Consider the following 16,074-nt stretch of genomic DNA (forward strand, 5'->3'; position numbering starts at 1 on the left):
GCTATGTGGCCAGAATTTAAGAACCGAGAACAATGTGAGTATAACGGAAGGCAAATGTTAACTCTTCTGCTAACTGGAGGAAGATGTTGGAAGGTGTTCTCAGCCCTGAAGCTGGGTCCCAGTGGATGGATCTCAAATCCAAAAGAAGACACACAGACAAGAGGCAGAGGCGGATAAAATAGAATTTCCTGGACAGCTTGGGACTTTCTGCTTCAATTTAGAATTTAGATCCCAGTGAGGTTTATTATTATTTGAGAGGCATACACACACATACAGAGAGTAAGTTCTCATCTGCTGGTTCACTCCATAGACACCCACAATGGCCAGGGTTGGACCAGGCTGAAGCCAGGAGACAGGAACTCAATCCATTCTCTCACACAGGCGGCAGGGACCCAACTACTTGCTGCTTCCCAGGGTCGACAGTGGTAGGAAGCTGGGACTGGAACCTAAGCATTCTTACATGGAACAGTGGTCTGTTTTCTGAGTTATTTCATTTGAAAGGCAGAGTTATGGAGAGGGAGAGAGATCTTCCACTTGCCAGTTCACTCCCCAAATGGCTGCAACAGCCTGGACAGGGCCAGGTCGAAGTCAGGAGCTTCTTCCCAGTCTCCCACACGGGTGCAGGGCCCCCAAGGACTTGGGCCATTTTCTGCTGCTTTCCCAGGTGCATTAGCAGGGAGCTGCATGGGAAACAGAGCAGCTGGGACCTGAACTCGCACCCATATGGGATATGCCAGCATAGCAGGTGGCAGCTTTACCTGTTATGCCACAGCACCGGCCACTGGAGGATCTATCCTTGGGCAGATAAGAGGACATCAGAGCAAGCTCTTCCCTGGGTTTTGGGACAGAAAAAGGGGTGAGAGGCAGGAGAGCAGCAAGTCAGAGAGATTTTGGTTTCCCTCGGCATGTCAAAGTGCCATGTTTTATGGTATTGTTTTCTGAGCCCTGGCAACAGCAAGACTGGAAACAACCTAAACACCAATTTTTATGGGATTGTTTAAATTACACCACAGCACAATGCCATAATCGGTGACTCCGCAGCTGGGTAAAAGAACAAGGCAATGGTCTACGCACAGAGAGGCTGGCCCCATCTCCAGCCTCCAAGCTATGCTAGGCTAGGAATGCGCTGTTTTCACACCATCTGTATAAAAAGGAGAACTAACGTAAACTACCCGTGCAGGGCAGGTGTTATGGCACAGCTGGGTTAAACCACCATTTGGGATGCTCGAATCCCAGTACCAAAATGCCTGGTTTGGGGCCAGCGCTGTCGCGTTGTGGGCTAAGCCTCCACCAGCACACCGGCATCCCATATGGGCGCTGGCTGGAGTCCTGGCTGCTCCTCTTCCGATCCAGCTCTCTGCTATGGCCTGGGAAAGCAGTGGAAGATGGCCCAAGTGCTTGAGCCCCTGCACCTGCGTGGAAACCGAGAATAAACTCCTGGCTCGTGGCTTCAGCTCAGCTCAGCTCCAGCCTTACGGTCATTTGGGGAGTGAACCAGCGGAGGGAAGACCTTTTTCCCTCTTGTCTAAAACTCTACCTCTCAAATAAATATTTTTTACAAAATGCCTGGTTTGGGCCCCGCTTCCCCTTTCCGCTTCTTACCCAGCTGTCAGCTAACGCGCCTGGAACACAGGCCATGGTTCCGTACTTGGGTTCCTAGAGGCGCACAGCGCGGAGACCTGGGCGGAGTTCCTGGCTCCCGACCCTGCCGCCCTGACTGCCGTGGGCACTTGGGGGAGTGAACCAGGGGATGGAAGAGCTCTCCTCTGCCTCTCGTACCACGTCCCCGGCGGGTCCCGAGAGACGGGGAGCCCCGAGGCTTCCACGCGCACGTGGCCTCTCCCCGCTACACCGTCTGAACGCCCACGCACAGGTGCACCTCCCAGGCAGCTGCCGAGGGGGCTCTGGCCGTGCTGTGGCGCAAACCTCACGGCGGTCACCCCCATTCCCACCCGGGTCGGTGTTGCTTCCGGGAGTCACCGGCCCTCGACAAGGGCTGAGCCAGCACCTGGCATGTCCAAGGTCTCTGAACGCGCTCTGCAGGTGGACGGCAGTAGAGAGACCAAGTATCACTGCGTAGGGTCCCCAGCCCACCTTCTGCCCGCGGCTCCCCGCCCCTCCGCTCTATCCGCCCGGCCCAGCGCTTGGCGGGAGGCTTGCCGCACGTGACCTCTCCCGGTGGGCGCCGAGGACGCACGTCTGAGACCTGGAGGCGGAGGCCCCTCTACCCTCTGATCTCTATGATCCTCTTTGTGACCCGTCGAACCACCCCGGAGTCCCCCAGAATTCCTTGCCAATAGCCTTCCACGCCGACAGAGGGCAGTGAAGCGACCTGACGTGGTTCCTTTTGTGTCCGCGAGCGTCGCCGTGCGCGCTCCCTCCGTAAGAAAAGGCGAGGGGGGCGTGGCCGGGGCGCGCATGCGCCTGCGCGCTCGCTGGGGGCGCCGAAGCCGGAGAGAAGGCCGGCGTCGTGGGTTCTGCGCGTGCGCCGTCGCGAGCTTGGCTCCGCCTGGGCCGCCGTGCGGGAGCGGGTGTGTGACCGCCGAGGAGGGCTGCGGGGATGTTCCGAAAGGCCCGGCGGGTGAACGTGCGCAAGCGGAACGACTCGGAGGAAGAGGAGCGGGAGCGGGATGAGGAGCAGGAGCCGCCGCCGCTGCTGCCGCCCCCGGGCACCGGCGAAGAGCCGGGCCCCGGCGGCGGCGGCGGCGACAGAGTCCCCGGGGGGGAGTCGCTGCTGGGCCCCGGGCCGCCGCCGCCGCCTGCGCTGGCCCCGGGCCCCGGGGCTGAGGCTGGCGGCGGCTTCCCTGGCGGTGCGGAGCCTGGCAACGGGCTGAAGCCGCGCAAGAGGCCTCGCGAGAACAAAGAGGTGGCCCGGGCCAGTCTGCTGAGCTTCCAGGACGAGGAGGAAGGTAACGCCGCGCCCCGGCCCCCCAGCCCGCATCCTCGTTTTCTCGGGGCGCAGCCCCTGCCCGCTCGCCTCCGGCCTGCTGCAAGGGCCGAGGACGCGTTCCCGCGCTGGCCCGGGCCTTGCTTGCGCCCCGGGGCCCAGATGTGTGCGATGCCGGGCTGGTCAGGGGGACGATCGAGCGGCCCGGCCTCTTGGCCGCTGTGTGTTTGGGGGTGAGGGACCCCCACCCCGTGTCCTCCTGGCCCGCGCAGCGAGCCCTGGGCACGTCCCCGTGCCCGCGCAGGCCGCGTTCGTAACGAGGCGTTCTCGGTCTGGGAGCCGCGGTCCGGAGCTGGCCGCTGTGGTTCCGGGCCGAGTCGGCGGGGGTCGCAGGTGTCAGCGTGCAGGGGAGCCGATGTGACAGGGAAAGGAGGCAGGTGCACCGATGCAGGGCGAGCGGCCAGGCCGCGTTCGTAACGAGGCGTTCTCGGTCTGGGAGCCGCGGTCCGGAGCTGGCCGCTGTGGTTCCGGGCCGAGTCGGCGGGGGTCGCAGGTGTCAGCGTGCAGGGGAGCCGATGTGACAGGGAAGGGAGGCAGGTGCACCGATGCCGGGCGAGCGGCCAGGCCGCTTTCGCAACGAGGCGTCCTCGGTCTGGGAGCCGAGGTCCGGAGCTGGCCGCTGTGGTTCCGGGCCGAGTCGGCGCGGGGCTGGCAGGTGCACCGACGCCGGGCTAGCGGCCGGGCTGTAGCTTTCGGACCTTAAGGATGAGGCTGCAGTCTTTTTACTTCCGGACCACTAAAGTGCATTTAACCCGATTCAGTCCATGTTCACGAAGAAGAAAATTTTAAGTCTCTGTCCGCTGGGTTCCAGATGCTCCCGTGTTTGGAGTAGGGTAGGCTCTTTTGTTGTTGTTGTTGTTGTTGTTATTTTGTTTGCATTTTCTTTTTGGATGTACGGGCCGCTTGGTGGTGTTTTGTTCTTGGTTTTTTAAAATTTCCGCTCAGAGAAGGTGGTGGGGGCAGCACCAGAATTGATTGAAAAAGTGAGTCGGGCTCAGCCGGGCTTTGAAGGAGCCGTGTCTGATGCAGCCGGAGTGGCTGGGTTGGTTTCAGATACTTTGTTTCAGATCCCTTAATGACTTTGTGGTCTGTTCCTTTTGGAAACATTTTGAAGGAGTTGTTTTCCCTTCCTAAAACAGACGGTTTAAGGACAGCTACAGGACCCGGGAAAATTTTGTGAAGTGACGTGTGTTATGCTTTTAGGTCTCCAGACCTTACCTTAGGTTGACTTAGGAAGTTGACCTGTTTCTGTGGGTCTGTGGCAGACTTGACAAAGGCTCCCGGCTATGTAACGATTTTGGAGTTTGAGCGTATATTTGGAAGATTTGGGCTGAACAGCACATAGGATCATGTGGAGAAAGGGAAAACATGTTCCGAGAGTGGTCACTACAGACTTCATTTAATTTCTTTTTTTAAGAAAATGAAGAAGTTTTCAAAGTGAAGAAATCAAGTTACAGCAAAAAAATAGTAAAGTTGCTCAAAAAAGAATATAAAGAAGATCTTGAAAAGTCGAAGATTAAGACCGAACTCAACTCATCAGCCGACGGTAAGTACCAGCCTGGGATTCTTGTGGCAGAAATGAGAGCTTTTTCTTGGTGATCTCCTGGGTTTACGGTGAACTCAGGTTCACGCCGGGTCGGGCACAGTTCCCTGGTCAGTTCTGAGACAGTTCTTTGTGAGCCGTTTTAGAGAATGGTGCCTCTGGAATGTTTGCGCTCCCGTGGCATGGCTGAGTCTAAACCTGCCCCGGTTCCCCTACCAGGCTCCACACTCTCGTTGAGCAGAGGTTTCTCATTTCGCCACTAGACACCGCTGATTCCTCTTTGAAGGCGTGCCGCGCAAATTCCTGCACTTGGATTTCATAGAGAAACGCTTAGGTTGGTTTGGTGGTATTTGCACCTTTGTTTAATTCCCAAAGAATTCTTAGGAAAGCCCGGAGGTCGTTGTTGGCAACCCCACCCCCTAGCAGCCCAGTCTGAATGGACAGAGACTCCTCAGGATGAGGCAGGAGCCTCGACAGGCATCTCCTAAGCAGTGGTTTTGTCTTTAGGAAAGTGAATCCATTATGAAATGCCATGGTCTGAGTTACTCTTTTTTTTTTTTTTTAACAGAATATTTTTAATAGACACATATTTACATGAGCGTATTAGACAAAGCTTCTTTTCTTGACCTTCTTTTAAACTGTATGTCCAATTCATCACATAATTCTGTTCTTGTTTTTTTTTTTTTAAGATTTATTTATTTATTTGAATGTCATAGTTACACATAGAAGGAGAGACAGAGAGAGGTCTTCTATCCGCTGTTTCACTCCCCAGTTGACCCCAACGGCTGGAGCTGTGCCAATCCAGAGCCAGGAGCTTCCTCCAGGTCTCCCACACGGGTGCAGGGGCCCAAGCACTTGGGCCATCCTCCACTGCTTTCCCAGGCCATAGCAGAGAGCTGGATTGAAAGTGGAGCAGTCAGGACTCGAACCACTGCCCATATGGGATGCCAGCACTACAGGCCGGGGCTCTAACCTGCTGCACCACAGCGCCAGTTCTCTGAATTATTCTTATACAAATAATTTAGGGAAAACTATTTTATGGAATTAAAGATAGAGTTGGTGTCTTCCGGAGTCTCGCCTGCAGGTTTGATGTGAGGGAGCATGGCCTCGTTGCAAATCTGCAGTCCCGTGGAGGCGGCATCACGCAAGTGTGAGCTCGGGCTCCTTCCGAGGAGGGAAGAGCACTTGATAGAGAAAGTGGTGCTTGAAGTGGGGTCCTCGATAAGGTTCTGGAACACAAGCATGAAGGTGTGGGGGCTGCCATCCAGGATCAGAATGACCAGAATTGTTTTTGGGGAAGGGGGCGTAAAGGAGACCAGGCCAAAGTGGGTGATTGCTGAAGGAAGTGGTTAAGAAGCTTAGCATGAAAGACACGTTGCGGACAGGCTGCACAGGGTGTCGAATGCAGTGAGGGGTTGCAGTCGCTGCTCCTGGCTTGCCCAAGAGGCCATGACAGATGTGTTTGGAACCTTCACCTGGTGTTAAGGTGCAGCGTAGTTGGAGGCCTGAAGCTGTTTAAACTCAACCAGCTTAGATACATCTGAGACTTTTCCTGATTCAGGAGGAGATTGTGGATGGGCCAAAAATATTTGTTGGTGTGGGAGAAGAAATGGAAAGAAAGAGAAAACATTCCAAGAGAGGAATTGATAGGCTTGATGAGTGGTTTTGCTAGTGGATATTTATTTAAGTCAAAATTTGAGCTTTTTTGGCAGATGACTGAAAATAATTATGTGTTGGATGTAGAGATAAGGAAGGCAAGTAGGAGAAATAATATTTTTGGGGGAATTTATCTCAGAGTCTAGAACACTGCCTCATTTGTCTCAGAATTTTTGAAAACCACTTGTGGGGCCAGTGCATCCCATACAGGTGCTGGTTCGAGTCCAGGCTGCTCCACTTCCAGTCCAGCTCCCTGCTAGTGGCCTGGGAAAAGCAGTGGATGATGAACTGAAGTCTTTTAAAAAAAATTCTTGGACAGCCGGCGCCGTGGCTCAATAGGCTAATCCTCCACCTTGCGGCGCCGGCACACCGGGTTCTAGTCCCGGTTGGGGCGCCGGATTCTGTCCCGGTTGCCCCTCTTCCAGGCCAGCTCTCTGCTATGGCCAGGGAGTGCAGTGGAGGATGGCCCAGGTGCTTGGGCCCTGCACCCCATGGGAGACCAGGAAAAGCACCTGGATCCTGGCTCCTGCCATCGGATCAGCGCGGTGCGCCGGTTGCAGCGGCGGCCATTGGAGGGTGATCCAACGGCAAAGGAAGACCTTTCTCTCTCTGTCTCTCTCTCTCACTGTCCACTCTGCCTGTCAAAAAAAAAAAAAAAAAAAAAAAATTCTTGGAGCGGGCACTGTGGTGTAGTAGGGTAAGCCTCTGCCTGTGGTGCCTGCACCCTATGTGGGTGCTGGTTCAAGTCCCGGCTGCTCCTCTTCCCACCCAGCTCTCTCCTTATGGCCTGGGAAAGCAACAGAAAATGGCCTAAGTGCTTGGGCCCCTGCACCCGCTTGGGGAGTGAACCAGTGGATGGAAGACCTTTCTCTGCTTGTCCCTCTCTCTGTAACTCTGCCTCTCAAATAAATAGATAAAACTATTTATGTAGGATGAGATAGTGTAGAGAAGTGATGAAAATTGACAATTGAAAAGGCCTGTTGTTGTTGTCATCATTTCTACTCGGTGCTGTGAAGCAGTTTCATTACCCAATTCAAAATCCAGAAACCTTCCTTCCTCTAACTCTCCTCAGGCAGAGACATAGAGGCTTCAAACCATGAGCAGATTGGCTAGAACCAGCCACTGTGTGACATTCCTAAAATGATGAATTCATTCCTTAACTTGAATTTGAGTGAAAACAGCCAGTGAACAGTTGGAAATGCAGATTTAGATCCACGTCTTAGAAATGTACTTAAAAGCGGATGTAATGGATGGAGTGGTATAAAGGAGATAGCACTTAGAACCAGAGACTTCGACCCTGCACTTAGCCCACAGAAGGAATAGGAGAAGAGTCACTAAAGAGATAAAAAGAGTTAGAAACGTCAAAGAAAGGAAAGCTTCCAAAACTGTGATCGGCTGTGTGAAGTGGTACCAGAGAGGCAGGAAAAGTGGGGACCAGGGCGGGGCTGTCGGCTGGGTTGCCAGGTTTCTCCTGGGAGGAGAGCGCGTGACGGGGAACAGGCCTGTCAGCAGACTGTGCACCACAGGGCTTTGGGGAAGAAGGAGCACCTTTCGCTAAATTGCTCAGAGCAGCAGAGTATCTGGATTAGCTCTGGCCACAAGCCATTGGGTTAGCTGCTGTGCTTAGAATGGGAAAAATCAAAGGTCATTTGTAGTAACTGCGATGGGAACGCTGGTGACAGGGCCCGTGTTGTGGCACTGGAGTCAAGCTGCTGACTGCGGTGCCAGCATCCCATGTGAGCGCCAGTTCAAGTCCCAGCTGCTCTATTTTCCATCCAACTCCCTGCTGATGCGCCTGGGAGGGCGGCATGGGATGGCCCAGCTGCTTGGGCCCCCACCACCCATGCGGGAGACCCTGCTGGAGTCCCAGGCTCCTGGCTGCGGCCTGGCCCAGCCCTGGATGTTGTGGCCATTTGGGCAGTGAACCAGGGGATGTAAGATCTGTGTGTGTGTGTGTGACTTTCCCCTTCAAATAATAAATAAATCTTAAAGGAAAAAAAGTTGGTGAGGAAGGAGAAGGCAGCAGGTTCACACTGTTTCTTTGAGAAGTTTGGGAGAGAGTGGAGACTGCAGAGGCGAGGGAGCCTGCCCAGCTTAAGGTCGGTGGGGTAAGTTGTGAGAGCAAGTTTCCTGAAGGTGTGATGAAATCGAAGACAAAGTGGCTGCTTGTGCAAGGTTATTTAGCGTCTCTGTAGAGATATCTGGACAGGTAGCATGTGAGTACTAGCGGACATTCAGCCATCACCATGCTTTGGCTTTGCATTTGCTCAGGCGCAAATAAATAGTGTGTGAACTCAAGGAAACATTGAATCTCTTAGAGTCTGCCGGAAATCATTCGTTATTTGTACATATCTGATTTAGCATTCTGTTTTTAGTCTATTAAACATCATTGATTTTGTGTAGATTTAGAGCAGAAGGAAACAGGTATTTGTAATTCCATCTAACCCTACACCAATAAAGTGAGTTTTAAGATCTTAGATCTTCAGAATGCACTTTATAAGGAAATCTGTGGCTAATGAGAGAAAATGGTGCGTTAAAAAAATTAAAGACTAAACTAGAAAGTCCTAAACTTTTATCTCTGGAACTGTTAGTTTAAGGGAGTAGGATACGGGGCTTAAAAAGGAAGAGCTTGGGGCTGGCACTGTAACATAGTAGGTTAAGTCTCCGCCTCCCGTGCCAGCATCCCATGTGGGCGCCAGTTCATGTGCTGGCTGTTTCTTCTGATCCAGCTCTCTCCTGTGGCCTGGGAAGGCAGTGGAAGATGACCCAAGTGCTTGGGCCCCTGCACCCACGTGGGAGACCCAGAGGAAGCTCCTGGCTCCTGGCTTCAGATGGGCCCAGCACCTGCCATTGGGGGAATGAACCAGTAGATAGAAGACCTTTCTCCCTCTCCCTCTCCCTCTCTGTCTGTAACTCTGCCTCTGAAATAAATAAATAAAACCAAAAACAAAAAGGTGGGGGAGAACTTCTGAAGCAGTATTTTGGGAGGGGAACGTGCTAGGAGCACAGTAGAGGAGCATCTTCTCTATTTAGAATAAATGTTTGCTTTCCTCCTTCACCATGTCCATTGTGCCTATTGGGAGTATTATCAAGTTTAGTGCTTCCAAGTAATAACACTTCCGATTTTCTCAAAATTTTTGGAGGGGTTGTGGATTCTGGGACAGAGAGCAAACTGAAATGTAGTGTAAACCAACACAGTTTTTCTTTAAGACGTCGTGCTGCTCCTGGACCCGGGCAGCAGGAAAGCAGTCTTGAAGCAGCCTCAGGAGCGGACTAGAGCTGGGAATTGAAGACTTCTCTGTCCACAGGGCAGAACGTGGGCACTGCCTAGGCTCCTTCCTGGTTTACATGTGGTTGTTCTTAGTGCCACACAGCCTCTAACTTGTCTCCGTCTCAATTCCAGATCACTAGAGAGTCTGGTTATCTCTGCTTCAGTTAGAGTCCACTCTTTTTTTTTTTTTTTAAGATTTATTTATTTATTTATCTGAGAGGCAGAGTTAGAGACAGAGAGGGTTTTCCGTTCACTTGTTCACTCCCCCAAACAGCTGCAGTGTCTGGAGCTGGTAGATCTGAAGCTGGGAGTCAGGAGCTTCTTCCAGGCCTCCCCACATGGGTGCACGAGCCCAAGCACTTGGGCTGTTTTCTGCTGCTTTCCCAGACCCTTTAGCAAGGAACTGGATAAGAAGTGCAGCAGCCAGGACTCAAACCTGTGCCCATATAGGATGCTGGTGCCACAGGCAGAGGCTTACCCCACTACACCACAGCGCTGGCCCCTGGATTCCACTCTTTTTTTTTTTTTTTTAAGATTTATTTATTTGAAAGAGTTATAGAGAGGTAGAGCCAGAAAAAAAGAGGTCTTCCATCCACTGGTTCACTGCTCAAATGACCGCAACGGCCAGAGATGAGCTGATCTGAAGCCAGGAACAACTTCTGGGTCTTCCACGTGGTTGCAGGGGCCCAAGGAGTTGGGCCATCTTCTTCTGCTTTCCCAGGCCATAGCAGAAAGCTGTATTGGAAGTGAAGTAGCCAGGACGCAAAGCCGGCACCCATATGGGATGCTGTCACTGCAGGCGGGGGCTTTAACCCGCTGCACCACAGTGCTGACCCCAGGATTCCACTCTTAAACACTGAGTTTTGGGAAGGGGATCAGGCTTGCGCAGGTTAAATGTAGCTATCAGGGTCTTTCCTCTTGGATGATGGTGACAGTGGTTATGAGCTAAGACACTAGCCCGCGTTTCAGGAAGTGTCCATTACACAGACTCACCTGGTCCATAAGTGTGCTTTGTTCTTAAACTTGAGCTGCCTTGAGTGGGCCTAGTATTTAATGAAATACACACAAAATGAAACAGTGTTTAAAAGAAGTATAAGCATATTTTGAATGTTTTCACTGTGAAGAAATGTTGTGTCTGTGAGGAGACAGAGATATTTCCCCTGATTGGACATTGTTATTCCAGAATTCTGTACAGTTTTTATGGTCAGTTAAGAGCTGAACATTTTTTTTAAAGTGCATGCAGGTACCTGTGGCAGTTTAGAGGAAGAAACAATTCTGATAAGTTGCTGAAGTTTGATAAAATTAACTTGAGTAGGGCCTTGAATGTATCTCTCTGTCCTCTGTGTAATTTTTACCTGATTATGTTTCCTGTGCTGTTTTGTATTCCATGCATCAATGTTTTGAGTTTTTTGCGAACAATGAAAATGATTCAAGCTTTAGTGGATTGATACCGTACAGGAATAAAAAGTACCTTCTTAATTTATGGATTTTATTTTAATCACTACTCAAAAATTTAGGTGAACAACCATTGGACAAAACGGGGCATGTTAAGGACACGAGTCAGGAAGATGGAGTTATCATCGGTGAACCTGGTGAAGATGAAATGGATATGGAAAGTGAGAAGGAGGAAGAAAAACCAAAGGCTGGGGGTGCTTTCTCAAACGCGCTGTCTTCTCTGAACGTTCTCCGGCCAGGTGCGTACTTGCAGCTGTCAGAAGGGAGCTAAACCCTCGACAGGGGGCTGTGGTTCAGGGAAGTGATGGAGGCAGGCAGTAGCCAGGTGGTGTTTCTTAGGCCATCTCTGTTTGAAGCAGGGTTGTTTCCACTGCGAGAGCTAGAAGTTTTCCAACCTTCCCATGCTTTCCCCCAATGGCAGTTTTGTCATCAAAGCAGGTGAGACTTCGGGTAAGTGGACAGATAGTCTTAAAGTATTGTTTTTAATGTATGTCTGTACTTTCCATAGAAATAGTTTTCAAATCTGTTCCCTGGCTACTTAGCTTTTTAAGTGCTTAATAGCAAATTTAAATGATAAAGAGGTATTATTGTGACTCCTGTTAATCTTTATAAAAATTAAAAACTACTCTGTACTAGGGAAGGTGTTATAAATTGTATTCATGCATCACTAGTGGCAGCCTAATTGATACAGTCCTTCTGGGAAGCTGTTTGGAAAAATGTTCTTACCCTGGATCCTGTGATTCCATTTCTAGAATTTATCCCGAGGAAAAAATATTTTTATTGCAACATTATTGCAAGGGACAAAATTTGGAAAAAATGTCTAGCAGGAGGAGAAAACCATAGTAATTTTACAGTATATTTACTGGAGGAGCAATTAATGTAGCTATTAAAATGACAGACAAAGGGGCTGGCGCTGTGGTGTAGCAGGTAAAGCCACCACCTGCAGTGCCAGCATCCCACGTGGGTGCTGGTCTGAGTCCTGGCTGCTTCACTTCCGATCCAGCTCCCTGCTATGGCCTGGGAAAGCAGTAGAAGATGGCCTAAGTGTTTGGGCCCCTGCACCTGCATGGGAGACTCAGAAGAAGCTCCTGGCTTCGGATCGGCCCAGCTCTGGCCCTTGTAGCCATTGCGGAGTGAACCAATGGACAGAAGACCTCTCTCACTCTCTACCTCTGCCTCTCTGTAGCTCTGCCTTTCAAATAAATAAATAAATCTTTAAAAAACATGACAGACAAATAGCAGGGCAGTGATTTTTGTTGTGGGCAAAGGCCAATTAATTGGATTGTGTAGTAGATTTTGCTTTATCTAGGGAATGTTGTTAAGCCTTTGAAAGTTATGTTTATATAGGAAAACATGGAAAAAAGTATTATGATTATGGTTTAATATGAAGAGCAACTAAGCACAAAATGATATTTCATATGCTTACAGGTAAACTAAAATATTATTTTCAAGAGGAATGTAATATACATAAAATAGTGCATTTTTAGGGTCATGCAATTGTGGTTATAATTTTTATGTTTTCCAATTTAGTAATATAGTTTCATTACTTTTATTGCCTAAAAAATGAGAAACTGCTTTGATGGTTTTCTTCCTTTCCCTAAAAAATCACATTCTTTTCCTTATATGTTGCCATTAAATAGTTTTCTCAGTTTCCTTAGTGACTTTGTTTCTATTTAAGTGTAATTAAAAATAAAGCAGTTGGATTGCAGACACAGTTTGGGAAGAGGGTGCAAATAATTTCTGTTAAAACATGACTGTGACAGGGCCCAGCGCTGTGGCATAGTAGTTTAATGCCTTCGCCTGCAGCACCGACATCCCTTATGGATGCCAGTTTGAATCCCAGCTGCTCCACTTCCAATCTAGCTCCTTGCTAATGCGTCTGGGAAAGCAATGGAAGATGGCCCAAATGCCTGGGCCCCTGCACCCATGTGGGAGATCCAGAGGAAGCTCCTGGTTCCTGGCTTTGGGTCGGCCCAGCTCCAGCTATTGTGGCCATTTTGGAAATGAACCAGTGGATGGAAGACCTCTTTCTTTGTCTCTGCCTCTATGTGTCTGTAACTTTGCCTCTCAAATAAATAAATAGATCTTTAAAAAAAAAAAAATCTTCTGAATTCCATGAAAAGAATTACATTCTCTTCATGTTTTCAAGGAAATAGAAACTTTGTGCCCTTGAGACTGCCGTATGTTATAATTCTTACCATTTTTCCCCAGGAGAAATTCCAGATGCAGCTTTTATACATGCTGCGAGGAAGAAGCGTCAGATGGCCCGGGAGTTGGGGGATTTCACGCCCCATGAAAACGAGCCTGGCAAAGGCCGCCTTGTTCGGGAAGACGAGAATGATGCCAGCGACGACGAAGATGACGATGAGAAGCGCCGTATAGTTTTTTCCGTGAAGGAAAAGTCACAGAGACAAAAAATCGCTGAGGAAATAGGTAACTTGATTTAGTTGGACAGTAAGCGATGTGACTAAGTGTGATTTGATATTACAGTCAAATGAAAGCATTCGTCTAGCTGTTTTGTTGGAGGACTATTCTCGCTTGAGTACAGGTGTCTTGGAATTTTTTTGAGAATTAGCGTGATTGTGATAGCTAATATGTATTGAACGCTTGAGGACTGGCAAGCGTAAATGTCTGTAACCCTCTCAGTATTCTTGGGAGACCCTAGTTTTTGTTCTCCATGCTGAGCTGGTGCCAAGCTTAGGGAATTTAAGAAACCTCTCCGAGCGTTTAACCATCGCAATACTTCCTGAGGTTTCAAGGGATACTGTTTGTAAGACAGGCACAGTCAGCAGGGTCAGCTGAGAGGAGATTGTAATAGCGATTTTAGTAGCATTGCATTAATAATAATACTTTTGCCCAGTTCTTGTGCAATACCAGGATAGCATCTTTTCCCTCCCTGCTTTGTGTCTCTTACTTGCCGTGGTTGCTCGTGGTTGCAGGTATTGAGGGGAGTGATGATGACGCTCTAGTAACTGGAGAACAAGACGAAGAGCTCAGCCGATGGGAACAGGAGCAGATAAGAAAAGGAATTAATATCCCTCAGGTAAGACCTGAAGAACTAAACCTTACTACTGAAAATCAGAAGAAAAAGCCCCTTTTTGTCTATTTTGTTAAAGTGAAAGCACACCACATTGAATGTTTTCAGTGTGATGAAATCAAGGAAACCACATGAGGCATAGATCCAATAGGCTTCCAGAAGAAACTGTGTGTGCTTTGTTCCTTAGAATGATGGGAGAATTTACAGTTTCTTAGGTCAGTGTTACTCAGAATGGCCCTTTAACCAACAGCATCAGCGTCAACTAGGAGCTCCTTAGAAATGTAAATTATCATATACTTTCCTGAGATGTGCAGTCGCAGACTCTGGGAGGGGACCAGCAACCTCGGCTCACCAAGCCCTCCAGCCGACTGTAACGCCCCCTAAAACTGGCAGACCCTGCCTTCAGACGAATGCTGCTTTCCTGCGTGGCTTATCTTTTCTGACCTTAAAAATTCTTTTGAAGAAGATGGATTTCTCAGTAATGTAAAAACTTACTGAGGTAGATGAAAAATGTCTTCGCAAAGAGTTATTTCAGTTATTTTATAGAAGTTAAGTACTGCTTATCTACAGTGGAAAAAGTTGATAAATAGAAGGTATTTTGGTTAATAGTGTTCTGAGGCAGTTTGCTTGCATGCGGGTGGTGTTAAGAAAATACAGCCCTTGTCTGTAGTCCTGAGGAACAGTGTTTTTCTACTTGCTGAATTCTTTATTTAGTGGAAGGTTAAGCTTGTGATTATAAAGTAAATTGAAAGTCCGTCACTGGAAAAATCAAAAGGAAAAGAAAGGAAGGAGAAAAGAAGGAAGGAGGGTAGGATGGAAAGTGTCACTATGTTCTTGAAACTGTGTATGAAATACATGAGATTTGTTCCCTTTATAAATTAAGAAATTTTTTAAAACAAAAGAGAAAATAGTGGAATTGTGGTGGTCTATCAGGAGTGGAAGATTGTAGTCTCTGCGTGCCCGTTTACTCTGTGACCATGGCCGAGTCGTCTGTCCTCCCACAGATAAAATGGTTGTTTTGGATTATTTTTAATGTCACTTCTAAGTCTAAACTTACTGAAATCTGTTTCCTCCGAATTACTAGAAGTAATTGCAGATTCCATCAATCCTACTTTAACTTGATTTTGAAGAATTCTGCAATTTAACTACATACTGTTTGGGAAATGCATATAGTTTTTGCTGTTAGTTGTTTGCATTTGAACATTTTCACAGTTTTAGCTTCCAGTTTTCATATATATCCCATTTCTTTTCTAGGTTCAAGCAAGTCAGCCCACAGAAGTGAATGTGTACTACCAGAACACTTACCAGACAATGCCTTATGGCTCATCCTATGGCATTCCTTATAGTTACACGGCCTATGGATCGTCGGATGCCAAATCTCAAAAATCAGATAATACAGTCCCTTTCAAAACTCCCAGTAATGAGATGACTCCCGTTACTATTGATTTGGTAAAGAAACAGCTTAAAGACAGGTAGGGCAGATCAACTTCTTAAAGACCTGTAGCTTTCCGTTCCCTCAGGCAACGTGTAGTCTGGGGTAGCAGACGCAGAATGTCGGCAAAGAAGATTCCCGGGCCCATCCTCCAAAGCTAAACAGAAGACTTCACACTTTGTTCTGCTACCTTCTTGGATTACTTCTGTGGAAGCCTCGCAAAGTTAAAAAAAAAAATGCCACTCCATGATCTTGTTGAAGACAGTTCTGAGTTTGTACCTCTTGGACTCTGAAAAAGTGTAGTCAAGATATGGGGGGAAGAGAAAAACAGATTTTGATAAGCCCACCAAGTAACTATATGAAGTCTGTAAACTGCCATTTTCTGAGGAAAAAAGCAGTTCCGATGAAAAGATGCCATTCCAGATATTTTTATGTTCTAATGCGTTATTGTAATATTGCAAGAGTCCTGACGACGTAGACTTTTGGATGTAAATGTGTTATATTTATGCTTTTGTGTTCTTAAGGTTGGACTCCATGAAAGAATTGCACAAAACAAATCGACAGCAGCATGAGAAACACCTGCAAAGCCGAGTGGACTCTACCAGGGCTATTGAAAGATTAGAAGGGTCTTCTGGGGGTATTGGTGAACGGTATAAATTTTTGCAAGAAATGCGAGGGTATGTCCAAGACTTGCTTGAGTGTTTCAGTGAAAAGGTAAGAATGCAAAAATATT

At 48.5% G+C, this 16,074-nt stretch overlaps 1 protein-coding gene and 1 long non-coding RNA gene across 3 annotated transcripts in view; one reads left to right on the plus strand and one right to left on the minus strand.

The window, feature by feature from the left end:
- Positions 1-482: 482 nt before the first annotated feature.
- LOC138849240 (uncharacterized) lies at positions 483-2,177 on the minus strand. Its single transcript, XR_016233051.1, has 2 exons — positions 2,095-2,177; positions 483-680 (listed from the first exon to the last, which is right to left on the minus strand). It is a non-coding gene; the product is annotated as an uncharacterized LOC138849240 (long non-coding RNA).
- Positions 2,178-2,435: 258 nt separating this feature from the next.
- Positions 2,436-16,074, plus strand: part of PAXBP1 (PAX3 and PAX7 binding protein 1) — a 40,325-nt gene continuing 26,686 nt past the window's right edge. Inside the window, exons 1-7 of one of the 2 annotated variants that reach the window (XR_016232054.1) lie at positions 2,436-2,909; positions 4,365-4,493; positions 10,935-11,111; positions 13,084-13,305; positions 13,812-13,915; positions 15,164-15,381; positions 15,866-16,055. Coding sequence is in view for 1 of the 2 variants with exons in the window: in NM_001171418.1 (NP_001164889.1) it covers positions 2,561-2,909; positions 4,365-4,493; positions 10,935-11,111; positions 13,084-13,305; positions 13,812-13,915; positions 15,164-15,381; positions 15,866-16,055 (1,389 nt within the window). In the remaining variant the exon portion in view is untranslated. 2 annotated transcript variants of the gene reach the window in all.

Source organism: Oryctolagus cuniculus, chromosome 4, assembly GCF_051225735.1.
Source record: "Oryctolagus cuniculus isolate XC-2025 breed Fujian yellow rabbit chromosome 4, ASM5122573v1, whole genome shotgun sequence".
Taxonomy (NCBI): domain Eukaryota; kingdom Metazoa; phylum Chordata; class Mammalia; order Lagomorpha; family Leporidae; genus Oryctolagus; species Oryctolagus cuniculus.